This window comes from Felis catus, chromosome A1 (genome assembly GCF_018350175.1).
Source record: "Felis catus isolate Fca126 chromosome A1, F.catus_Fca126_mat1.0, whole genome shotgun sequence".
NCBI lineage: Eukaryota > Metazoa > Chordata > Mammalia > Carnivora > Felidae > Felis > Felis catus.
Window position 1 is genome coordinate 137376992 of NC_058368.1, and position 26802 is coordinate 137403793.

A 26802-nucleotide genomic window follows, 5' to 3' on the forward strand; every position below is an offset into this window, starting at 1 on the left:
AATATTTTGGAATATTAGCCTTTGAGTAACTTGATTATCATCACTTGTCCTGTTGAGCTATAATTATCATGATGCTTTCACACTTTTGAGGTGTGTGAGACTCCTGTAACTTCACCAAAAGTTCCCCAGGCTGCTCTACTCGTTTTTTTTGTGTTTTTTGTATTTTTCTTTTTGCTTTCTGCAATTAATACTCCTTTTGTCTTTTGCTTATCATTAGTATGGAAAAGTCAGTGCTTTTCTGATTGTCAGTTGCTCTGATTTTTATTGTTTCCTATTGTCAGTGCTTCATGCTTTTAGGTAGAATGATCAAACACCATATTACTATTTAAAGTAGAAATTGTGCAGGATCCCAGAGGCAGAGATATCCAGCTGCATGAACTTTATGCATAGGCTGTAACTGTTTAGATGTTCATTGGAGTTTATTCCAAGATTCCAAGCTGTATTCTGAAGGATTCTCATTTCAACAATGTGACCAGAGGGTAATCAGGAATCTTTTTCTTGCTTAAATTCTTTATTTCTTTTTCCTTTATCTCGATCTAATTTTAATTACTTTTCATTGTAAGTCATACTTAATACAGTGTTCTCACAGTGGAAACTTAATAGATGCTTAATTTATGGTAGTGTCATGCAAACAAATAATGACTTTTTACTCTTCCTGACATAGTTAACTAGAGTTCATGTTCCCTAGGAAGTCTTCTCCTCTTAATCTTTCAACTAAGGTGATGAAAAAAGGTATAGTTATTTGCATATTTTTCTTTACTCCTAAGAAAGTCACTTTTTTTGTGACCCAATTCTTAACAATTGAAAGAAAAACAGAAAAATCCAAAAAGCATATTCCTGGCAATTGGCATACCATTACTAGATATAACAGTGTTTTGTAATTTTAATACATTTTTGTGGGTGGACATTTGTTTAAAACTTGACTAGGTGGACTTCAGTAATATAGAAATGTTTCTGTTTAGTGACTCTTCATTACTACCCATTTGAGATTCTGTTGTACATACCATTAAATTTTTTTCTTCATTTTAACATGTATTTGGGTAAATGTATTTGCTATGTATTTTAGCAATGTGTTAAGCTTCATCTTTATATTTTATTCTATATTATTGTTTAACGCCTTATTTATACTGTTTAACTGATATTTTTTATGTACTATTAAAAGTGGTTTTCCATCTCAAAATAACTGCTGAACTTTGAGAATATAGAATGAGGCAAAGGATTATAGTTTTATCCATTACAGGATTAAGCAATTGAAAAATCGGAGCCACTTGATTTTTTATAAATCCTACCAGAAATACACAAAGTTGGGTTATCATTCTTAGCTCATGACCTTCTCATCTTGGCCCACTTGCATTTAGTCTTTAGTTAAATATTAGTTATTTTTAATAATAAGCACTCCAACCTACCATCCGGAATGAAAGCTAAGGTCTTGAGAGCAACCTACATCTAATCCTGACTTGACCCTTCCCTTGGATTGTTAAAAAACAATTATTGAAAATATATATGATATGTAAAAAAAATGTATATATATATCTGTATGTGTTTTTAACTTTATAAATAGTATTTTACTGAACTTAATCTTTGGTGACTTTTTAAATTTAATATTTTGCTAGGATTCGTCCATATTTTGTCATTATAGCTCATTTGTTTTGACAACTGTATAGTACCTCATACGAGGTTTACACAATTTATTCATGGTCTTCCCCTTGAACCCCCCCCCCTTAGCCTTTGGGTGGCTTCCAGGTACTTGCTAGTGTGGATAGTGCTGTTGAAAACATTTGCTTGTCTCCTTTTGTCTATTTGCAAGAGTTTCTAGGAAGATGTAAAGTCTTTGGGGAGGAATTTCTAAGACACTGGGCACATAACAAGGAAAGAACCCCAAACTCTTTTCCAGGGCGTTTGCATCAATTCATACTTTCTATTAACAAAGGAAAAGTTTCTCTGGGTGCATATATTCTGCATTTAGTATTGTCACGTATTTTAATTTTTGCCAAATAGAAAATTGTGTTTCATTATGAGCTTGATGGTTATTTCTGTGTCATTGCTTATGTTGAATATCTTGTCATAGGTTTATTGGGTATCTGGTACCTCCTTCTGTCGCCTTTTTCTCTTGGGTTATCAGAAGAAGAGGCAGACAGAAAAAAAAACTATAGTTTCATGATAAGTACTGTGGAAAAATGAGAGTAAGGGCTTAGAGGTATTTTACATAGAAGTTTCACTGTACAGGTAACATTTGTGTAGAGATTCTGAACAAAGTAAAGTAACACATCTTTGAAAGGTCAAGGGGAAAGACATTTAAGACCGGGAACAAGTATAAAGGTCCTAGAGTTAGGAACAAGCCTTTTACACTGACCAAAAAAGAAAACTTTGCATCATACTAGGAAACGTAGGGAGTAACCACACTGTAGTGGAATGTCTAAGCCAATAGTCAGCAAACTGTGACCCATGGGGCCAAATTCAGCCCATAACATATGAATTAAGAATGATTTTATACTTAAAAAGGTTATGTGTGGGGGTGGGGGTGAACGTGCCACAGAGGTCTTATGTGACCCACAAATCTTAAAATATTACCATTTGATCTTTTGTAGAAAATATAGATTGTGTTTTATTGGAGAAATCTGAACAAGGGTATAATGTGATCTTATTGGAGTAATCCTCATAGGAAATCATGGCTTGGACTAGGGAAGAAGTGAAGGTGGTTAAGAAGTGATTGGATTATGGGTATATTTTTTACAGGTAGTGCCATTAGGAGTTGCTATGGCATTGAGTTGATTATGTCTTTAGTTTTAAAGGAATGTGTACCCATTATATATATCCATTATGCCCCTGCCCACCATCCCACTGTTCAGAGGTATCCACTATTAAAAATATGCACATGTCCTTTTTGAGTCTCTCCACTTTCAGAGAAGTACTAATATTCTGCACCCTGTGTTTTTCACTTAAGATTCATACTCTGTGTGAGCTACACAGAGAGTTTGACTCATTCTTTTCAGGGTGTGTATACATATATGTGTGTGCCATATATATATAAATACATATATTTATGGCTCTACATACACCATAATTTTTTTTACGGAGGAGTATTTAAGTTCTTGTCAATCTTCTGCAGTGAGCATGTGTTAAATGTTAAATTTTGTTTCTAGGTCTCACGCTGTTGCATGTGTCAATCAGTTTATCATCAGTAGGACTCAAGCTCTGATGTTGCACATTGATTCTTTTATCGAGGTAAGATTGTCTCTCTCCCCTTCCCCCCACCCCCATTTGCTTTTGGGGAAGTTAGAAAATGTTAAATTATTTGATAGTATTAAAATTGGATACAGTGTAGATTTTGTGGTTTTTGTTAACTAAAAATAAAAGCACTTTTCCTCTATTACTGATTTTTTTTTTTTTAACGATACAAACATCGATTATGGAATTTGGGTGTTTAATATCTTGAGTATTTTGTTTGTCAGATTTTATCAAATTTTTTGTTTGAATATACTATTCAAATTCCAAATGTAAATTAAGTCTCCCAGCTATTTTGCAGTATTTGAAACATGAAACATTGGTGAGTTTGAATCATCTTAACTTGATAAAGAATCTGAAGGCATAGACTAAAAGGATGGTGCTTCATTTTCCATTGGTTTCCATTGTAAAATTAGAGGTGTCATGGAAAAAATTGTCTTTTAAATCTCGTCAAGCATTTCTAAAGGCCCTTTTACCTTTTCGATAAAAGCAGAAAGGCAACAACAGCATTATTTTCTGGCCATGAACCCTAAGGAACAGGATTTTTTCAGAACTGCTACCACTTGATCACCACAGTTGTAAACAAGTTGTTAAAGTTCCTTAAGCATTTCACTTTTATTTTCATTAAATCAGAGTTTAATAGTTCATTCCTTTCCAGCTATTAAAATTTTTAGAGGCCATCCTGCTAGAATTTTTGTTGGGAAATTATAAGAAAGGAGGGGAAAATGGTGTCATCTTTTCCCTCATCACTTAAATTGACAAGCTTTTTTCTGAACATATCTTACCAGTAGACTATGATTAGTAGCCATAAGGATCCTCTAGCCATTTAAAAGTTGAAACTAAAACACTAGTCTTCAGTGGATATTGCCGAGTCCTGTGAATTAGGCATTGTGCTTGGTGCTAGGGATAGATACATAAATAAATGTTATGCCTCAAGGTGTTTTCAGTCTGGTTTGGTGTAGAAGGTAGTGGATTATCTCAAGGTCTGGCGTCAGCCTGCCTGGGTTCAAAACAAAATTTCCACAAGACCATACTCAGCAAGTGGAGCAAGAACATCTCCCAACATTTTAAAGTCTTTTCCATTAGTGTTCCATTACCATTTTAGCAGTTCTTTCCTACTTGATAATCCTACAAGATTCAACTAGTTCTCCATCCTACGAGAGCAGTCAACAACCATAGGAAGCACCTGACACATAGTAGGCCCTCGATAACCATTTGCTAAATGAAGAAATGGATCATTTATTTCTTGAATTACTGTTTTTATCAGGGGCAGGTGTTACGTCTGCTGAGTCTGACAATATTGACTGAAAAGTGTATTGGTTACTATTATGTGGCTAAGACCTATCTTGGCAAAGCTAAATACTCATACTTAAGACAACATTAAATTTAACGAAGAATGTGTATTGAACCTATAAGCAACGCTGTCGGAGTATTCTCTGTGTAAAATATATATCTATCTGGTGAAAAGAGAAACTATAGAGGTTTCAAAGCATCCGATGCAGAGGCAGAACTTGGGGAAATCGAAGATCGAAGTTTTTAAAATTCTACATCAGTACTTCACATACTGTCACATTTGATACTTGAACTTCTCCATTGTTTTATCCGTTGTAATAAGATTTCAAGTTCATCTGTTTGGAGATGTTTCTCTGGTTTTTGGTTTTGGTTCTGTTTCTTTTTTTGTTTTTTGGCTTTTTGTTTTTAAAGATTGTGGGACATCGAAGTTTTCTTAATGTTTATTTATTTTGAGTGGGGGGGTGGTGGCACAGCACGAGTGGAGGAGGGGCAGAGAGAATTCCAGACAGGTTCCACACCACCAGCACAGAGCCCGATGTGGGGCTCAAACTCAGAAAACCATGAGATGATGGCCTGAGCCAAGATCAACAGTGGGATGCTTGAACCGACTAAGCCATCCAGGCTCCCCCACGTTAAATATTTTTAAATAATCTTTTTATTATAATTCATGTGTATGTGTAGATAAAATTCAGGAATGAGATGGGGGAGGGTTACTGTTTCTACTTCTTATATCTCCACTTTGCAACCTCTACATAACACAGCTTGTTGGTATAAGGAAATGAATCTGGACTTAAAATTCCATGAAAACCAAATTCAGATGCCCCCTGGGTAGCAAGTTATGTAACTTCTAAACTTCTTTATCTGTAAAATTGTGTAACAACATCTTAGAGAAGACTAAATGAAATAGTCTGTTGTTTATTCAGGCTTTTTGCCCCCTCACCTTGGTGACAAACCTGTTTGGGAAAACATAATCTTGATTGCTACTTTTACTATTTTTTCAGTAGTTGGCTTGGAGAACAATAAGTAGTTTGGGGTTAAGTTGTTGGAAACTCAGCATACATTTCCCAGTTATTGATACTTTTAGAGAATTTGTACCTGTTACTACCCTAAGAATTGGGATTGGTAGAAATAATCTCTTGACAGACCGTAATTTTGAAGGAAAATTAAATTGTATTTTGAAGATTATCTTCTTCTGGGTGAGGGAGATGAATGCCCCATGTCCTAATGACATGGTTTTATTCTCACAAACTAAAATTACCTTAAAACATACCCAATCAGTGGTACCTGGGTGGCTCAGTCAGTTGAGTGGCCAACTTTGGTTCAGGTCATGACCTCATGGTTCATGGGTTTGAGTGTGGGCCCGTGTCATGCTTAGCGCTGACAGCGAGGAACCTGCTTCAAATTCTGTTGCCCCCTCTCTCTGCCCCTCCCCTGCTCATGTTCATTCTCTGTCTGTCTCTCTCTCTCTCTCTCTCTCTCTCTCTCTCTCTCTCTCTCAAAGATAAACATAAAAACAAAAACAAAACCCACAACCAATCATACTGTCTCCAAAAGAATGGCTTTAGGTCATTTACCAAAGTCATGGGTTTTGACAATTATCATCCTACATTTAATTAATTGTCTTATAATCTAATATTTCAGGCCAATTAATTCCATCTTATTTGTACCTTCTTAGAGTTTCTTTAAATGTTACCAACTTACAGATGACTGGTTATTATGTATAAACCTTTCTAATACATTGAAATGCTTAACAAGAGAAAAATTTCTCATGCAATAGAACCTCTTTGCATTGGCTGGTGATGAAGAACCAGAGGTACGGAAAAATGTGTGCCGGGCACTTGTGATGTTGCTTGAAGTTCGAATGGATCGCCTGCTTCCTCACATGCATAATATAGTTGAGGTAATACAAACAACTTAAAGACACTCGCCTCATTTTTCCCCCAAGAAAATCCTTGAGATAAAAATGCATAATATCAAATTTATTTAACAATTTATTTAACACATTTGTTGGGGATGAATAATGAAAACAGTTATGGCCTTAAAATTATAAGTTATCTTTATGGTGACTTTTCTCTCATGAGATTTAAGATGTGTATAGAGAGGGAATATTATTTAAAGGAATAGATGGCTTTTAACCAGAATAACTAGCAAATATTTAAATTATTTGTGTTTATCAGATATGGGTTAGACTAAGTGATCACTAAAACCTGTGGTACATTAAGTAGCACATTCTTGTGTCATTGGAGTTTGGAATTACAGTGTTTGTTTTCCACCCATTACTGGTAAAATTATTCTGATCCACTTGTGATTTATGGTAACAGTGAAATTTCTGAGAAGACATAATCGCTATAGTTTTTTTTTTTTTTTTTTTAAGACTCTTTCAATCCCTGTGCAATTAAAATAATTTTACTAGGAAATTCTGAGTATGTTGATCATAGATTAGCCATATTTAAAGGAAGTAGTACATAGCACCAAGGTAAAATTATTATTAGAACAAAATAACTTGTTTGGGCAGTACTCAGTACTGCTAGTGTCAAACTCTAGCACCTAGTTTTCATATTATTGGATATAGTTGTGTGTGAGTAGTATATAGCTTGGCAAGTGTGTGAGAACGTTATTTAGATCCTTTGTATGTTAGAAAATCTTTTTTTTAAATGTTGGGGTCTAAGACCTGTTAGGAAAAGGCTAGCATTGATAGTGCACAGCCAGTCCTTTTCTGAAGCGTATGGAAGGGTCGTTGTAGAAATAAAGGTATGTAGCAGCACTAAATGGGAATAAGGTACATTTTCTCTGATGAACTTATTCTCTCTGCAGTGCTTAGAAGAATCAGGTGGAGTTAGTTGAAAGTTTAGTGAAAGCTGGAGCTAACCAGAAAGTTAAAGACCTTTATTTTATCATTTGCTAGGGCCATGTCATAGCTGGGAAGCCAGCGTAGAACCGTAGAGTTCTACAATTCTTCAGCGATACTGAGCTTGGTAGTAGGACATGGTATGGAATGTAGTAGGAGTTGGCCTATCCTATCTTTTGTGTTGCCATGTTTAGCCCTGTGAGATGTTGCAGTCAGGGAGAGAGTGTGTATAAAAGCTTCATCCATCATTTGACGCCATTTCCACGCCCATATACATTGGGAAATGCTATGAGTGCCTTTGATTATATTTATTTTGTTTTTTGCATATTTTAAAAGATTTTTTAAAAGATTTAAAAGATTTTTGGGGCGCCTGGGTGGCTCAGTCAGTTAAGCGTCCGACTTCAGCTCAGGTCACCATCTCACGGTCCGTGAGTTCGAGCCCCACATCGGGCTCTGAGCTGATGGCTCAGAGCCTGGAGCCTGCTTCCGATTCTGTGTCTCCCTCTCTATCTGCCCCTCCCCCATTCATGCTCTGTCTCTCTCTTGTCTCAAAAATAAACGTTAAAAAAAAAAAATTTAAAAGATTTTTTAAAAGAGGGGTAGACACAAAATTTGGATAAATTTTATGATCAGGTGTTCCTACAATTAAGAATGAATTTGGCTTGGCATGTTCAAAGGACATGATAAACCTATTTTCTCTGAAACTATAAATTATAGTAGCACTAAGAAATGTCGCTAGTTCTTTCCAAATTAAAAAAAAAAATTAACTTTTGTAATTGTATAATATGTATATGTCACTTTATATTCGTGAAAATACAAAAGACAGCTTGAGTTGTTACATTATAAAAAGATTCTTCGTTTTAAAGAAAGGTATAATGGACTTTCTTATTTTGATGTTTCTAAGAAAACAGTGTTTGTTAATACATTTCATAAACTAGAATACACCTGTACAGAAGCAGATAGGCCAGACATGCTTAGGACACTTTTCATTAAGCAACATTCTATACCAGTGGTTCTTCAGTTTGGCTGCGTTTTAGAATTGACTCAGAAACTTTTAAAAATCCAAAGCCTAGGTTGAGAATCACTATAAAGTTCAAGGCCACAGCAGAGGATGACCATTACCTTGCTAGAAAAAGGTTAGGTTTATTTTAATTGTGTGATTTAAACTGATTAATACTAATGCTTTGTTTGTAGTACATGCTCCAGAGGACGCAAGATCAAGATGAAAATGTGGCTTTGGAAGCCTGTGAATTCTGGCTCACTTTGGCTGAGCAACCGATATGCAAAGATGTACTCGTAAGGCATCTTCCTAAGTAAGTGTTCGTTCTGCTGAATGCTACCTTGTTCTTATATTTAACAGTGAGTCCTCGTTTTTGCATTTTTAGATTGCATTCTTCTGCCGTTAGGGAATGAAATTCTAAATGAGTTAGACTTAATTTTACTTGGTATAACTGTCGATTATAACTAAAGAGATTTTTCAAGAAGCGGTTTTTGGGGTTGTTTTTTTGTTTTAATTACATGTGAGTGGTTTATTCTAAATCATAATCTTAATTGTGGGTAATTTGTGGCACGTTTCTTTCTTTCCTTTTTTTTCTTTTTTTTTCCCCTTTAATCCTGTTAATTTGACTGGACTTGGGTGGGGTTTTCTCCCCAAAAGTAATTTTCCGGTAGTTGTGATGCTATCGGGTTTTTGGTTAGCCTATTATTAAGCCTATTTCTAACTCTGAATGTTGTTTTATCAGGTTGTTTTTTTTATCTTTTTTCCACTTTTATTGAGACATAATTGACCTAAAACATTGTATTAATTTTGCTACATATTGATTTGATACATGTGTTAAAGTTAATTACTTTTAAAATTTTTTTTTTTTTTCAACGTTTATTTATTTTTGGGACAGAGAGAGACAGAGCATGAACAGGGGAGGGGCAGAGAGAGAGGGAGACACAGAATCGGAAACAGGCTCCAGGCTCTGAGCCATCAGCCCAGAGCCCGACGCGGGGCTCGAACTCACGGACCGCGAGATCGTGACCTGGCTGAAGTCGGACGCTTAACCGACTGCGCCACCCAGGCGCCCCAAAGTTAATTACTTTTAAAAGTAATGCTTGGGGTGCCTGGGTGGCTCAGTCAGTTGAGCGTCTGACTTCAGCTCAGGTCATGATCTCATGGTTTGAGGTTTGAGTCCTGCGTCAGGCTCTGTGGGTTTGAGTCCTGCGTCAGGCTCTGTGCTGAAAGCTCAGAGCCTGGAGCCTGCTTCAGATTCTGTGTCTCCTTCTCTCTGACCCTTATCCACTCATGCTGTCTTTCTTCAAAAATAAATTTAAAAAACATTGAAAAAAAAAATTTTTTTTGAATAAAAAAAATAAAAGTAGTGTTTAACTTTCTTTTGAAAAATTTTTTGTGTATGTTAGTGCCATATGCCAAATAACATTTATTCAGAGTGTTTGGGGAGAGTTAAATTTGATAGTATGTAAAAGCACTTCACATGGCATCTAGCTCTCTTCAGTACTTAAAATTTTGATTATACTGTTTTGTGCTTTGATGTTTTCAGTTGTATATTGTGCAGTTTCCCCTTCTCAGTTTTTAAGCTTTGAATACTATTCCATCATGTTGTGCATACTGTTTTATATTCGACCCTTCTATTGTTGAATATTTACATTTGCCTTTTTTTTTTGTTTATTTGTTTTGAGAGAGAGTACAAGCAAGGGAGGGGCAGAAAGGGAGAGAGAGAAAGCATGCCCTGCAGGCTTCATGCTGTCAGCTCAGACTCCAGAACCATGAGATCATGACCCGAGCGGAGATCAAGAGTTATATGCTTAACCAACTGAGCCACCGAGGCACCCCTGCCCTTTTTTAAAAGTTATAAGTAATCCTGGAGTCAGCGTCTTTTCTTTGTCCATAAGTGGTTATCTCTTTCAGGTAGAATTCTTACAAGTGATGTTTAAAAGTCAAAGGATCATAAATACTCCACAAATTGTTCTGTAGTGAAGTTACACCAATTTATAAGCCACCACCACCATCCCATCCTGTCAACCTTCTGCTGGCCATTACCATTTCTGTAATCTTAGTCATCTGGATGAGCAAAACAAAACCACTTGTTTTAGTATGTTATGGTATCGGTGGGTTAACTTTTTTTTTTCCAGATATTTATGTTACTTGGATGTTCTCATTTTCATATCTGTCGCATTCTTTTTCTTTTTCCACCAAGAAAGCAGCAAGTTGTACCTATATTTTATTCTAGTCAGTCTGGAGTTTATTAGGGAGTAAAGTGCAAGGTGGTGTGCTAAATGGATTTTCCTCCTTTAGGAAATCCAGATAATTAACTTTTTTTCTCCTTAACTTGTGATGCCACTTTTATGATGTGCTTAATTCTTACTATAGGACCATATAATTCAAAAAGTCATATAAACGGGTGCCTCAGTCAGGTAAGCATCTGATTGTTGATTTCAGCTCAGGTCATCTCACGGTTGGTGGGTTGAAGCCCCACATCAGGCTACCTGCTGACAGTGCAGAGCCTGCTTGGAATTCTCTCTCTGTCCCTCCCCAGCTCTCTCTCCCTCTCAAAAATAAATAAAACTTTTTTTTTTAGTGTTTTATAAGCAGACATTAATTCATACAAAGACTGAAGAAATTCTATCATGAAAACCCAAGCTATAACATTAGGAAGTATTGTTAATAAGCAATTATAACTTCATGCTCCAACTTGGTTATTACACTGATAAAACCTAAACATCCTTAAAGCAAGGAAGAACTTGGTATCAGGCTAAAAGAGCAGAACTTAATCTTTTTTTCTATGCTAATTGTTGCAGACCTTAAATAACCTAAGGCAGCCATAACTGGGTTTGATACATATATCTTCCGAACCATTGGTTTGGGAACCATATTTATATAAAACAAGGCTACTTTTATTTTTTCATTATAAAAATGCATTTTGAGGACTGGAGAATAACCACACTTATCTGATGCTGAAATAGGAAACATAATAAAAGCACTAGTTTTTCCTAGCACTGTTCATCAGCCCCATGTTTATTATGAGCAAAAAGTGTTTGCTTAGGAGTAAAAATTGTATATGCAATGAGAACTGTGTTGTTATGAACTCACATAGAAAGCACCCGAGTGTCAAGGGATGACAGTAAATTCTTTTATGTGTTTCTGGGCTTTGTAAAATCTGTTCCTTTTTTTTTTCTTTTGTTTTAACCAATATTATTCTCTTTTGATTACTGAATATTTGATGATATATTTTCTTATCTGGCAGAGCAATTCTTCATTTTTTTTTTAATGTTTATTTATTTTGAGAGTGAGTGCGTGCATGTGTGAGTGAGGGGGGGGGGGGGGGGGGGGACAAAGAGACCAGGAGAGAGAATCCCAAGCAGGCTCCACACTGTCAGTGCAGAGCCCAACATAGGGCTTGAACTCAAACTGTGAGATCATGACCTGAGCTGAAATCACCAGTGGAATGCTTAAATGACTGAGGCATCCAGGTGCCCCTCATTTCATTTTTTATTCCCAGTTATTTTGGCTTTTCCCCCACCTTTATTCTTATACATTAATATTAGTACCTCCTGGCACTGTTTCGATTAATCTATGTAAAGCAAGTAATGCTAAGTACGTATTTAAGGACTCAGTAAACATTCATTGTTGGTATTGACGTCGTTGCCTTTCCGTGAAATTGCATTAAAAATTCTCTCTTGGGGCGCCTGGGTGGCTCAGTTGGTTAAGCGTCCAACTTCAGCTCAGGTCATGATCTCTCAGTCCATGAGTTCGAGCCCTGCGTTGGGCTCTGTGCTAACAGAGCCTGGAGCCTGCTTCAGATTCTGTGTCTCCCTCTCTCCCTGCCCCTTCCCTGCTCTGTCTCTCTCTGTCTCAAAAATAAATAAAAACGTTAAAAAGAAAAAATTTCTCTCTTTACTGGGGTGCCTGGCTGTCTCAGTCAGTAGAACATGGGACTCTTGATTCAGGATCATGAATTCAAGCCTCATGTTGGGCATAGTGCTTAATTTTTTTCTAAAAAAGAAAAATTCTCTTTTTTCGGGCTACATGAGGCTTCAGGAGAAGGCTCCTTAATAATTAGACCTAAAAATAGTGGTCTGCCTTGAAAGATGGGAATTCTTCAGACAAACGCCATATTGCTACATGGTCACAGTTAATGTCCATATCTCACTTTCCAATTTGATTTGCTTACCCAGCTTTATCAGTCCCTTATTGCCTGCATATCTTTTCATTCTGTCTTTCTCTGGCACAGACATCACAATTCACAAATCAACTATATTGACCATAAACTTCTAGCTACCCTGCATCTCCCCTGCTCTGGATTAATAAACTGTCTTTGCTTCCTGTCAAATGCTTTTGGGAAGTCACACCACCAGGATTGATGGTTGTAGAAATTCATGGTTTTCGATGTCAGGTGGCCCCTTCACACTGCCAGTTTTTCTTATTCCAGGTCACTTTTTATCTTCCATTGAGTAGAGCAGCCATTCAAACCTTTATCACTCTTCTGAATTCTCTTCATTCATTCTGAGCACTTCTGCTTTATAGGAAAAACAAGTGACCCTTCATCTTGCCCCAAAAATTAAAGATATATTTTCACGTGAGTGGTCTTGGACAGCATAATTTTTTCTTCAGATACCTCGTTCCATCGAATATATACTTTTCTCTGTTTGAACTTTCTTTCTCTTTCTCCATAACTTGAATTTTTTCCGTCTTAAAAATGATTCAGAAGAACAGATGAGGCTCACTGTCCTTACTTCTTTACCTCACCTCATGTTATTTCACAGTCTGCCATCTGTCTCCCCACTTCCCCCAAATTATTGACAGAGATGACTTAATTGTTGGTGATCCAAATGGATCTGTCTCTGCAAAATGCCTGTAGCTTATAAAATAGGGTTTTATTTGTTATAAATTTTATATAGCTGTGTTATATTAGCTGTAATGTTAAATTGATATTAATCTGTATTTTAGAATTTGAAAGGATTTAAACATGAAAGTGTGGCTGGCCCATATTTTTTCTACCTGTCTAGGAAATTTTGAATCTTACTGCTTTCTTTTCCCTATTATTATTCCTTTAGTTAATGAGGGCTTACAGAATTATCTCATTGATGGTAAAGTTGTACCCAAAATTAGTTGTGCACATGTTTATTTAATTGGTGTCAGATGATGTAACTCTTTGAAGCAAGGCCTCTACAAAGGCCTAAGACATTATTGTAGAGAGTGAGAATTTCTTAGATCTGTTGTAGGGAAACAAAATTATTTTTGGAGTCACGCCAAACTGGTTTTGAATTCTGACTCTCCCATTACTTAAAATTAATGACCTTGTGGAAATAATGTAACATCTCTGAGGCTTAGCTGACTCATCTGTAAAAAGGAGATCATAATATCTTTTTCACTAGATTATAAGGAAAGTGCTTACTAATAAGTCCCACAGCTGGTAGTCATGAGTATGAGTTTCTTTTGGCTATTCACACTTCCCAAGCCACCCAGAACTATTAAAGGTAGAATTCAGAAGCAGAGAACTGTGGACTTTTTTAATGTTTCCAAAGTGTTCTCATAACCTTTTATCCTCAGTAGACTCTTAAGTGTGTAATGGGCCACTGAGAAAGGAAATCATCAAAGCTTAAGAAACCTATCAAAGCTTAAAATTCTCATAGCTACAAAGGAACTGTAGTGTTTTGACCTTTTTATTATGTTTTTTGATAATTTTTTAACTATTCTTACATACCGGGGATTCCATATTTACAAACATCTTGGTTCTGATTTAATAAGTACATTAATACTGTAGATTGGATATGATATCCTGATTTAACTATTTTCTTATTGGAAATTTGAGTTAATTTCTTAAATTAAAATTTCTAACTTTTTAATCAAAGGCTATGATCTTCTTGATAGAGCTCTTTTTTTTTTTTAAGTTTATTTTTAATGTTTACTTTTGAGAGAGACAGAGAGTGAGAGCAGGGGGTGGGGCAGAGAGAGAGGGAGACACAGAATCCAAAGCAGGCTCCAGGATCTGAGCTGCCAGCACAGAGCCCAACCGCGGGGCTTTTGAACTCATGAACCATGAGATCGTGACCTGAGCCGAAGTTGAACACAACCGGCTGAGCCACACAAGTGCCCCTAATTTTTTTTTACTTTGAGAGAGACCATATGTGCACAAATGGGGGAGGGCTGAGGTGGAAGGAGGGGAGGGGGAAGAATGCCAAGCAGGCTCTGTGCTGTCAGTGCAGAGCTCCATTCAGGGCTCCAAGTCATGAACCATGAGATCATGACCTGAGCCGAAACCAACAGTCAGACACTTACCGCACTGAGCCTACCTCATGTCTTTTTTTCTTTTTTTTGCATTATTTCTTTTGGATAACTTACTTTAGATTTAGTATATTTAACATTCTGAACATTATCCTCTCTTTTATTAAAAGAAGTACAAATAATGTAGGCTCGTTGTAAAAACGTCACACTATTTAGAAATAAATGATGAATTTTATCCCTTTTTAGTCTGTTCAGCTTCTTCTCCAGATACCATTTTCTTGTATATCTTTCCTAGATAGTCTCTTTATACAAGTAATTACATAGGTAATCTCAATACTTTTAACTTAAATGGAAACTCAAATGCTGTATGTGTTTTTACACGTTTTTGTTTCATTTTAACTATACTGTAATTTATTTTGGTGTCTTGTTCTTTTTCTAACCACTGTTGACAAGCTACCTTATCCTAAGATTCCATCCAGCAGATCCCATGCATGAGTATGTAAAAGGCCTGGGATATAAATGAGGAACACTTGTCATTTGAAAAGGGCAGACATCACAGAATATGCCCTAAGACAGTACTGGCAGGGATGGTTGGCTCTTCGATATTACTAGTATACAAAAGGTCATTAAGGTTGCTTAAAAATTCTTATGAAATCTTTAGTTCTTTGTTTCATGAATTTCTCTCTTTATAGATTGATTCCTGTGTTAGTGAATGGCATGAAGTACTCAGATATAGATATTATCCTTCTTAAGGTAAGGAAACTTTTCTGATAAATAGGGAAGCTTTTTTCTTTTGACTTAGAGAATCTTTGAAGTTGACTAATAGAACATTTATTTAAAATAGACCCTGTGTAAATCTGTTTCCTGTTACGTATAATGTGCTGCAAAGTGCAGAGAAGCAGACGATGAATTTGAGTGATAACGTAGGCTAACTTCATTGGAACCAGATGGTGACACTAGTAGAGAAATTTCCTCTTGATTCAAATTATTTGTAGTTTATTTTAAGCTATATTGAATATGATCTCAGTCTTATTCAGGTACTCTAGATTATACCAGTTGATGGGAGGCAATACTATAATGAGATTAAAAGTGCCTGATACCTGACATGTGTTGCATGATAGTTCCTTCTCCCCTTAACACAGAACTGTTTTCTGCACAGGGGAGAGTGGTTCTTAACAAAGAGGTGTACTTCAAAACCATGTGCATGGCACCATCTCTCCTTATTCTGATTTTTTTATGCATGTACATGTTATTAGCTTATAGTGATGTTTGAGTATTATCAAAATCTTTCTTAAAACAGGGTGATGTTGAAGAAGATGAAACAATTCCTGATAGTGAACAAGATATAAGGCCACGTTTTCATCGATCGAGGACAGTGGCTCAGCAGCACGATGAAGATGGAATTGAAGAGGAAGACGATGATGACGATGAAATTGATGATGACGATACAATTTCTGACTGGAATCTAAGTAAGTCAGAGGGAAGAATACAGTTGTCTGCTTTGATAGCAACTTCATTGAGAAATCATACACATAATTGTACAGTGCCCTCATTAAAGGGTACAATTCAGTCGTTTTCGTATATTCAGAGTTATGGAACCATCACCCCAGTAAGTTTCGGAATGATTTCGTCACCCTAAAAATAACCCCGTTCTTATTAGAGGTCGCTCCCCATATTTCTTCCAGTCCCCCAGCCCAAAGCAACTACCAGTCTCTATTCTGTCTCTCTGGAATTGCCTATTTTGGACATTTCCTATAAATGGAATCATACAATATGTGGTCCTTCATGACTGCCTTCTTTCACTTAGGATGTTTTCAGTATTTGTTCGTGTTATGGTGTGTATCAGTATTTCATTTCTTTTTAATTTTTTTTTTAATGTTTATTTTTGAGAGAGGGAGAGACAGAATATGAGTGGGGGAGGGGCATCGAGAGAGATGGAGACACAGAATCTGAAGCAGACTTCAGGCTCTGAGCTGTCAGCACAGAGCCTGACACGGGGCTTGAACTCACAAACCGTGAGATCATGACCCAAGCCGAAGTCAGACGCTCAACGGACTGAGCCACCCATGCGCCCCACTTCATTTCTTTTTAATGTGGAAAAATAATTCATTGTGTGGATATGCCACATGGTTTTTATCCATTCATCACTTGGTGGACATTTTGTTCTCCCTTTTGGCTATTGTGAGTAATGATGCTAAGAATGTTAATGTAAAGTTTGTGTGTGGACATATGTTTTCACTTGTGGATATAGACAGAAGTGTGATTACTGGGTCATATGGTATATCTTTGTGTTTAAGCTTTTGAGGAACTACCAGGCTGTTTCCCACAGTGGCGCCATCATTTACTTTCTTACCAGCATTATCTTGCATTATCTTACGGTTGTGGTTTCTACATATGCTTGCCAGCATTTGTTGTCACTTATTTTATAGCCATTCTAGTAGATGTGATTATGCTTCTTAAATACTTCTTACCTCAAACTGCCATTTTTCAAAAAGCCATACATTTTGTTTGACATTATAAAATAGGAACATTGGCTGCAAGATTTTTCTGTTTTCTTGATATAAACTTATTTTTCATGATAATTTGCCTGTTGATTATCAAGGATAACACTAAAATAATATAAATTGTTTTCTCATTCTCAAAGTTACAAATGAAGTTTTTAAAACTTGTTTATTTTCAAACTTAATTGCAAATCGAAATCATCTATTGAGCCAGCATTCCGCCCCACACACTAATGAAATGAGGAATCTAGACACCCGTGTTTTGTTTTTGTTTCTGTGCTGGTCCTTAAAGTTTCATGCTCTAGTTCAAGGTTTCTCAACCTCCACATTGTTGACATTTTGCCACATGGTTCTTTGTTGTGGTGGCTGTTGTGTACATTGTAGAACGTGAAGCGGCACCCACCCCCCCACACACACAGTTGTCATGACCACCATTGTCTCCAGACATTGCCCATTGTCCCCTGGGAAACAAAATTATGCCTAGTTAAGAACCACGGCTATAATTCAGAGTGTTGGGATTTCTAATAACTGATGAAACAGTTAAATCCATGAATTATCAGACTGAACTGTGTAATTCATTTGGTTAAATAATGCTAATTCCTCTGTTGCCCATTTAGTTTTCTGTTCCTTAGAGTGCCCAATGTGCCCAGCACTAGGCCAAGGACTTGGCATGTGTATCCCATTTAATCTTTACAACAGCCTTAGGTTGGTAAGGAAACTGCAAAAAGAGAAACTTGCCCAAAGTTGGTTAACATAGCTAGTACTAATGGCATATTTACTCTTGGACTCCAAATCTCCCACAAGAGAACACGAGGTCTTCACTGCTGCCACAAATTATAGTAGCCCCCTGTAATCCACAAGGGGATATGTGCCAAGACCCCCAGTGGGTGCCTGAAACTCACAGATAGTACCAGACCCTCTAAGTACTATTTTGTGTGTGTGTGTGTGTGTGTGTGTGTGTGTGTGTGTGTGTGTGTGTGTGTGTGTGTATGTACATACATACATACCTATGATAAAGTTGAATGTATAAATCAGGCATCAAGAGATTAACAATCATAATAGTAAAATAGAACAGTTATATTGGGTGCCTGGGTGGCTCAGTCGTTGAAGCTTGTGACTTCAGCTCAGGTCATGACCTTGTGGTTTGTGAATTTGAGCCCCATGTCAGGCTCTGTGCTGACCAGGTTAGAGACTGAAGCCTGCTTCAGATTCTGTGTCTCCCTGTCTTTCTGCAACCCCCTGCTTGGCGTCTGTCTCTCTCTCTCAAAAGTAAATAAACGTTAAAAATTTTTTTTTAAAAGAGGATCATCTGCTTTTAGACTGCACTTAACCAAGGGTAACAAATCATGAAGTACAAAAAACTGCACAGTGAGGTGCTACTCTACCTCCCAGTGTATCCCTGTAGGCTGGGAGCAGGATGGATTCAGATTATAATATAGATAACATTATAAAAGTAATAATGTTCATTGAGTTGGGGGAAAGGAACTACTTCTACTTCCCCTTCACATCCCACCCATTTTTATATCTTTCCAGAAGTTTTTCTGTGTACCCTGGAGAAGAGGTTGACTTTACAGCAGTGAAATGAAATTGATTTTGTGTACTCTCTTGGTTCTTTTCCATTTACTGTATAACTCATTCTATATCAGTATATAAAGATTTCATTCTCTTTCATGGTAATTTAATACTCATTGGTATGGTTCTGCCATACAGTATAACTAAGACTCTTACTGTTATGTAAGGTGTTACTTGTAGCCAGTTTAACAGCCTTTTTTAAAAAAGGATTTTACTATTGTTTAACAGTTTGTGATCAACTATTTAGTATGCCTAATCACATTGGGAAAAAAATTTTATACTTAATTTTTGTTACCATTTTGTTTTCTTAATTATTGCATTAAATGAAATCTGAATTGATACATGGTTCCTTGGCTAATAGTTCTTTGTCTGGAGAGAGTGCTTTCCAGCATATTTTATGCTTCATGCGCTGGTGATTTGTTCAGATTTATTTGCTTAACCTCCCGCTAAGTCATTATGTATTTGATTCTGAATGATCTAGCCCTAAGAATGTTAAGTAGAAGTAATAAATGTACACATTTTGCTGCAGGTTAGTTTGCTCATTCTTGGTCATAAAAAAGTATTTCTTGTTTATAGAGATAGACTGTGTCCTATTTAATTAAATTCTTTGAAACGGTAAATATATGAATAAAGTGTCATGCATGTAACCAGTAGTCATGATAATAGAGTTAATGATAATAGAGTTTAATATAAAATTTTTGAATTAAATATTTCTTCAGGAAAATGTTCTGCTGCTGCCCTAGATGTTCTTGCAAATGTGTATCGTGATGAGCTTTTGCCACATATTTTGCCCCTTTTGAAAGAATTACTTTTTCATCATGAATGGGTTGTTAAAGAATCTGGCATCTTGGTTTTAGGAGCAATTGCTGAAGGTAAGTCTAAGTCAGAACTGAACTGTGAAGTCCTTACAGGCACTAATGCAGATGGCCTACTTTAAAGAGTGTTACCCTATAAGCAGACTCTTCAGTCTGGAATTCACATACTCTCTTGTGTTGCTGATGTGAAATAGACAATACTGTGATCTACATTAACTTAAAAAAGATATTTGAATTCAGAAGCCATCTTAGGATAAGTTTTACCTTGAACAGTGAACTATTCTTTAACAGCCATCGGCTTGTCTCTAACCCCACCCAGATAGTTCACAAATGCTTCTGTTACATTAAAGGGAACAGAATGAGAGGACTAATGTCAGAAGCATCCCCATTGCTAGAAAAATCATGTTCTCTGTAGATAAGTGTAAGAAACATGGTAGGAGAGTCTCCTCATTCTCTGCGAAGCATTATTATGTCCTAGCTGTAAGCCTGTATATACAAGAAATTGAAGTATTTTACAGGCACTTCTGAAAGCTGTAATTTGTGTAGCAGAAGTAAAATGAACTTTCCTAACCCTACTAGAAGATACTTTGGAGCAGTTAGCTCTCATTCCTTTTTTTTTTTTCCTTAATTTTGAACAGATTATTATAGTATATTTATTGTAATGGAGATAATCTGAGTGTTTTTGATGGATGCTTGTATGATTTTAGTATTCAATTGAAATAATTGTAACCGAATGTTAGCACTTTCTGCAATATTTGTTACTTTTTATTCCAGGTTGCATGCAAGGCATGATTCCATACTTGCCTGAGCTCATTCCTCACCTTATTCAGTGCCTCTCTGATAAAAAGGCTCTTGTGCGTTCAATAACGTGCTGGACTCTTAGCCGCTATGCACATTGGGTAGTCAGCCAGCCCCCCGATACGTACCTGAAGCCATTAATGACAGAATTGCTAAAGCGAATCCTGGACAGCAACAAGAGAGTACAAGAAGCTGCCTGCAGGTGGGACAAATCCATAACAGTGTTCATTGTGGGGCATTCGACTGGGTATTTCAGTGAGAAATTAATTATCAACTCCATGATGGAATGTTAGTATTAAACCATTAGTGGAGCTTTTGTCATCTATACGTTTTACCTGGTGGTTTTGCAAATTCAAATGTAAAGCAACTAGACCTCATTCTTTGCTGGTTCTTCAACTCATTCTTTTTTCCTCAGTGGCTTTGATAACAGTAGAATTCTCTTTTACCCTGATTCTCACAGACACCTGGAGTGGTGATGTTGGGAGTCTTGCTTTTGAAGGAATAACAAAAGTTTGGGTAGATTCACATCATTAGTTTAAAGGTCAACAACTCCATAGAAAGTCCCACAGTGCAGTCACGTATCATCTGTCACTTAGTGAATCTACCCCAGTAGCTACTCTGTTGGTCATGTTTGGAGCTGTGTTTTTATATCACATGAGCAGTTAGTTTCATTACTATAAATATTCCAGTTTTCTGGGACAAACCTTTGTGTTCTAAAAAGGCCTGACATATTTATAGGTCTTAACTTTTTAATTAGAATTTCTTTACTGTTGACTTTGTTTATAAGAAGAAACAGTTATTGAATAAGTGTAAATTTAAGTAGAGTTGGACTTTACCAGATGTGAAGCAGAAATACCTGGGAGATACCTCTAATTCGTAATAAGATGAAAGAAAGTTGAACCAAAGGGAGTTGGGTGATGAATAGCACTCTTTTTTTCTTTTTTTTTGAAGTGAGGGGAGGATACAAATTATATTTGCTTTCCTACAAACATAATCTGTATTTTTTTTAAACTTTCTACTATTTGTTAAGCATATATTAAATGCTGGGTTTACATTCCCTGCCATCTTTAAACTTAGAGGCTAGTACAGAATACTAAATAACTATATAATTATAATTTCTGGCAAGTCCTGTAAAGGAAATACATAAACAGTTTATAATTTAAGATGGGGCTTTCACTAACAAATGGTTTAAGCCTGTCATTGTAGGAAATCCCTGAGTGGGTAGAATAGAAGCTAATACAAACTTTAATTTTAGAAGTGAAGAGCCAGGTATACTTTAAGAGTCCAGACAAGTTTAGGTCTAAATTGAGGTAACTACTCCGACTCTGGAGTTTTTTCCTTTCTTGTACATTTGTGTTAATAGATAAGCCATACATAAGGTAAATTTGTAGTAATAAACGCACTATGCATTCTGATGTATAATGTAGAACTTAGACCAACATTTTTAAGAATTGTGGAGGAAAAGTTGGCAAAAATAACCCACATTTAAAATGTACAGTGGTATGACTTGATAAAAATATACATTATGGAACAGTAACCAAGATCAAGATAATTAGCACATCTCTCACCTCACGTAGTTGACAAAGACTTTGTCTTTTTCTGTGTGGTGAGAAGGGTTAAGATCTATGCTCAGCAACTTTCAAGTATACAACACTGTAGTATTAATTATAGTCACCATGCTATATATTAGGTGCTCAGAATTTATTCTTGTAATTGCAAATTTGTGCCCTTTGACCATCTGCATCATCCCATTTCCCCTCTCCTGCTAAGAGAAACATTTAAGAGGTCATGATGCTCTGTTCCGATACATCTCAAACTAACTGTTAAAAATGTCATTTTGTGACTCTTGGTATGTAATCTGAAGGGTAAGGTGCAAGTTAGTTTCACATTTTTAATTCTCATTTCATTCATCTGGACCGGTCACTAGAATTTAAGCTCCCTGAAAATGGGGACATTGTTTTCTTCATTGTTCATTGCTGCATTCCCAGCACTAAGTGACTAAATAGTAAATACCAGATAAATTTGGTGAATGTATGTCTGAATATAAGAAACAACGATAGTTTTAGATTTTACCATTGTAGTGAAGCAGATGCACATAGGTGACAGCCTCTTTGAAGGAAATGAAAGAAATGGGGGAGAAACAATAAAAATAAGCCTCTGTTTTGGTGAGGTAAGGATAGGCATTTAAAGTGTAAATAGATACTGTATAAACTATAGAGGTAGCTTCCTATCTCTATTATAACCTATTCCTTTTCTACAACAGCAGTAATCTCTCTCTCTTTTTTTTAACTGTAGTGCCTTTGCTACCCTAGAAGAGGAGGCTTGTACGGAACTTGTTCCTTACCTTGCTTATATACTTGATACCCTGGTCTTCGCGTTTAGTAAATACCAGCATAAGAACTTGCTCATTCTTTATGATGCCATAGGAACTTTAGCAGATTCAGTAGGACATCATTTAAACAAACCAGTGAGTATCTGTTCTTAACTGTTAAGAAAAAACATTCTAGCATAGTTAAAATCAGTAGGTTAACATGTATGTGGAAATGAAAAATGTTTGGGGAGATGTGAACACTTAGTTACTTTAAGAATGTATATCTTTAAAAGGCAGCAAGTATTTTTACTTTTTAGATGGTATTAATAAATATGTTCTTGGTGTTGAAGTTATATCAGTATATCACATGAATGCACCAGCACGTTTTAGAAAAGGGATGGGATGCCTGGGTGGCTCAGTCGGTTAAGCGTCTGACTCTGGCTCAAGTCCTGATCTCACAGGTCATGAGTGCAAGCCTTACATCAGGCTCCATGCTGACAGCGCAGAGCCTGCTTGGGATTCTCTCTCTGCCCTTCACCTGCTCTCTTTCTCGGTCTCTCAAAATAAATAAACTTTATTCATTTAAGTAAATGAAAATTTTTTTATAAAATAGAAAAGGGATAAAGGATTTCAACTTTTAATTCCAAGTATTTTTCTGTCCACCACTTCATAAATATTGTAGCTTTAGATACCATATCTAAATGTCTGTGTTTTCTTGCTGGAACTTAGAGGAATGGGGAGTATATACTAAGGTAAAACAACGAGAAATTGGATAAGTTAAAAATGCTAAATAGCAGTATAGAAGAGGAGGTATGTTTGGCTAAGAATCCAAACTCTTGTTTCTAGTAGTGTTAAGAAGAAGGTGATGGAATTGGATTTGCTTAAATAGGATTAAAATAATAGAATTTCATGATAGCTCAAAATTCCCAGCAGAAAAATAGATTACATCTTTATGATTGCTATATAAGAAGTCTTGAGAAATTGTCTGTGTTTATAAGTTATACTTAAAACGGTGCAAGACACTTGGTTCATGGGTTTGCTTTGATGTTGGTTTTGCTTTGTGTGCTGGGGCGTGGGGAGTGTTTCTCTGAATGTCTTAGAGCCTTTAGAATCTGTGCCTCTTGTTTACATGATTACTATTGTTTATTTAGTATTTAGCTGTTTATGGATTCTAACGTTTAAAAAAGACACGTAAATGACTGTCGATCTTTTTCTACAAATGCCTCTGTAAGTTTACGTATCATTTATAACATGCTGTACAGCAAGAGCCATATTACATGTTGCAAGTTCCAGAACTAAAAAAACTCAAAATAAAATTTACAGGAATTATCCCTTATTTTGATCAAAGGATTTTTCTGTAGTGGTGTATTTTATTTCAAGAAGGATAGAAGATGACTTAAGAATAGAGTAAGATTATATAAATTAAAAGATAAGGCAGAAAGTAAAAATTTTAAAGGTGCTAAGAGGAACAGACTCAGTCTTACAAGGCATTCTGTAATGATTTTACACAATTACTCTAAGTGGATTTTAATTTTCATAGACCCAAGATGGACTTATTTACATATGATAGTGGAGCTTTATGTGTTTTTCATCATTATAAATAGGAATATATTCAGATGCTAATGCCTCCACTGATCCAGAAATGGAACATGTTAAAGGATGAAGATAAAGATCTCTTCCCTTTACTAGAGGTATGCTAAGCTGGCAACCATTACTCTAATAGTAGTGTTTCAGCAAAAACATGTCTAAATACGAAGTGTTGAGTGTACGTGATAAGTAAAATGTTAATACGTTTGCATTCTGAACCATTTCTGTTAAAATGCTGAATAAGTATGTAACTGCTCTTACTTTAATTGTTACAACCATACTAAGAAATACTGTTAAATAGAAAAAGCGTAATGGATCCTACCACATCAGCATGCATATATATATATATATATATATATATATATATATATATATATGTCATGTGAATTTAGCTACATTTCTTTGTATGGATACAGAGCTATACCATGATAATTAATATAGTTCAAATTATTTTATTTGTTAATGTAATGTATATACACACATACTCAGACTTATGTGAAGTAGCATTGGGACTTGGTGCTAATAGGAGGGACTTTACTTCATACCCTTTCTGACCGGCTTGAGGTTTGATATTTATTTGTTGATGGGTGGGGAGGGGGGCTTCCCCTTACCAGCAGCAAACTTAAAGCCATGGCTGGCATCCAAAGGAGAGGTTTGAAAAGATAACCTGCTAATTATAGAATAGTAGAGCAGGCTAATAAATGACCAGAATTATACCGAGTACACTCCTAAAGCATTTATCATAATTTTATGGTACCCAGAAATTTACTTCTGTACTTTATTCTTTCTAGTGCCTATCTTCAGTTGCCACAGCCCTTCAGTCTGGTTTCCTTCCATACTGTGAACCTGTGTACCAGCGTTGTGTGAACCTCGTACAGAAGACTCTTGCACAAGCCATGGTATTTTTAAAAAATACTTATATCTGCCCTCCGGGCATCATAAACATTTTTCTATGGATAGGCATAATGTATACACATTTTTTTCATGTAATTGATTCAAAGTAAGTCTTTTAAAACTTTGTCTAATTTCAGCTGAACAATGCTCAACCAGATCAGTATGAGGCTCCAGATAAAGATTTTATGATAGTGGCTCTTGATTTACTCAGTGGCCTGGCTGAAGGCCTTGGAGGCAACATTGAACAGCTGGTAGCCCGAAGTAACATTCTAACACTAATGTATCAGTGCATGCAGGTGAGACTCGTTAAATTAAAATTAATTAAGACCTGATTCTCTGTGTTACATTGGGGTTAATATCTTCTTATTCCTTGTAGGATAAAATGCCAGAAGTTCGACAGAGTTCCTTCGCCCTCTTAGGTGACCTGACGAAAGCTTGCTTTCAGCATGTTAAGCCTTGTATAGGTATGAATATTTTCTACTGCTGTGATGTGATGTTTAATAATAGTTTTACATAAGCTATGTTTTTGTATTAAACTGAAATGTCATGGAATCCCAACATTCATAAACATGCATTTTACTGGTAAAAGGTGCTCTGAGTGAAGCAGGTGGGATGGGAACCCCCTTGCTCCTTTGAATTCATCATCAACTACAGCAGCTCATTAGGCACTTGTGTGACTGGAGAAAAGCTGGAAAAATATTTAGTATAAAGGACATGCCACCTGTGAAGCCTTGGGACTGTATGCCAGTTTATGGATAATTTTTGAATAGCCTCTTTTTGGATTAGAGGTAATCAAAAATAATAACAATCAGGTTTTCTCATGATAAAACAGTGTACTTTGTCGGATATCCTAGGGAACTTTTCAAACGGTTTATGTCAAAAGTAAATAATGATTTGTTTTTATTTTAGTAGGATAGCATTTGTCTTAGCCTTTTGTGATGATAATAAAGGATTCCTTAAATAACATCAACTATGACTTGACTGTCAAAATCATGGATTAAATGGGTTTTGGGTTTTCTTTCATTTCTGTATCCCAATGTTTTGAATAATACTTATTTATGATACACTTTTTTGGGTTTTTTTGGCATCCCCCCCCCCAGTTTTATTGAGATATACTTGACATATAACATTGTATAACTTTCAGGTGTACGACATAATGATTTGAAATAGGTATATTTCAAATGTATATTTGCAAAATCACAGTAAGTTTAGTTAACATCCATCGCCTTAATATAAAGATTTTTTTTTCTTACTGAGAACTCTTAAGATCTGCTATCTTACAATTGGAAGTTTGTAGCCTTTAACCAGCTTCGTCCAATTCCCAATTGTGCTTTTGAATAACAACTATATTTCTGAACTTTGAATAATATTCTGTATTAAACCCTCAAGTTTAAGCCTAATTACTCTAAATGAAAGTGTAATCAATTCTTGTTTTATGGAAAGCTTGTTCTACAGATATTTACCACCTGATTTAGTTTTTATGAATTTAAACTTGTATGAAGGGTTTCATTTTTTTTTAAGAGTATATAGATGTGTATCTTCTTCAGGAGGTACACCATGTCTAGTTATCTTTCTCTCTCTCTCTCCCTCTCTCTCTCTCTGTGTTATCAGTTATGATTGTTTTCTAGGTTAGGGTTTCTCAAGCAGGGGCAGTTTTGACACCCCCGACCCTCCCAAACATTTGGTAGTGTCTGGAGACATTTTGTTTACCACTGGGGGTGTGTTAC

The 26802-nt window shown here is 36.1% G+C and overlaps 1 protein-coding gene across 4 annotated transcripts in view; it reads left to right on the forward strand.

Moving 5' to 3' along the window:
- Positions 1-26802, forward strand: part of TNPO1 (transportin 1) — a 97576-nt gene that overhangs the window by 53330 nt on the left and 17444 nt on the right. For all 4 annotated transcript variants that reach the window (XM_023257308.2, XM_023257302.2, XM_045061945.1 and 1 more), the window contains exons 7-18: positions 3144-3225; positions 6296-6418; positions 8561-8679; positions 15290-15350; positions 15898-16066; positions 19390-19542; positions 20260-20485; positions 22579-22750; positions 24199-24285; positions 24973-25080; positions 25213-25371; positions 25452-25539. In XM_023257308.2, the coding sequence (XP_023113076.1) occupies positions 3144-3225; positions 6296-6418; positions 8561-8679; positions 15290-15350; positions 15898-16066; positions 19390-19542; positions 20260-20485; positions 22579-22750; positions 24199-24285; positions 24973-25080; positions 25213-25371; positions 25452-25539 (1547 nt within the window). The remainder of the gene's footprint in view (positions 1-3143; positions 3226-6295; positions 6419-8560; positions 8680-15289; positions 15351-15897; positions 16067-19389; positions 19543-20259; positions 20486-22578; positions 22751-24198; positions 24286-24972; positions 25081-25212; positions 25372-25451; positions 25540-26802) is intronic.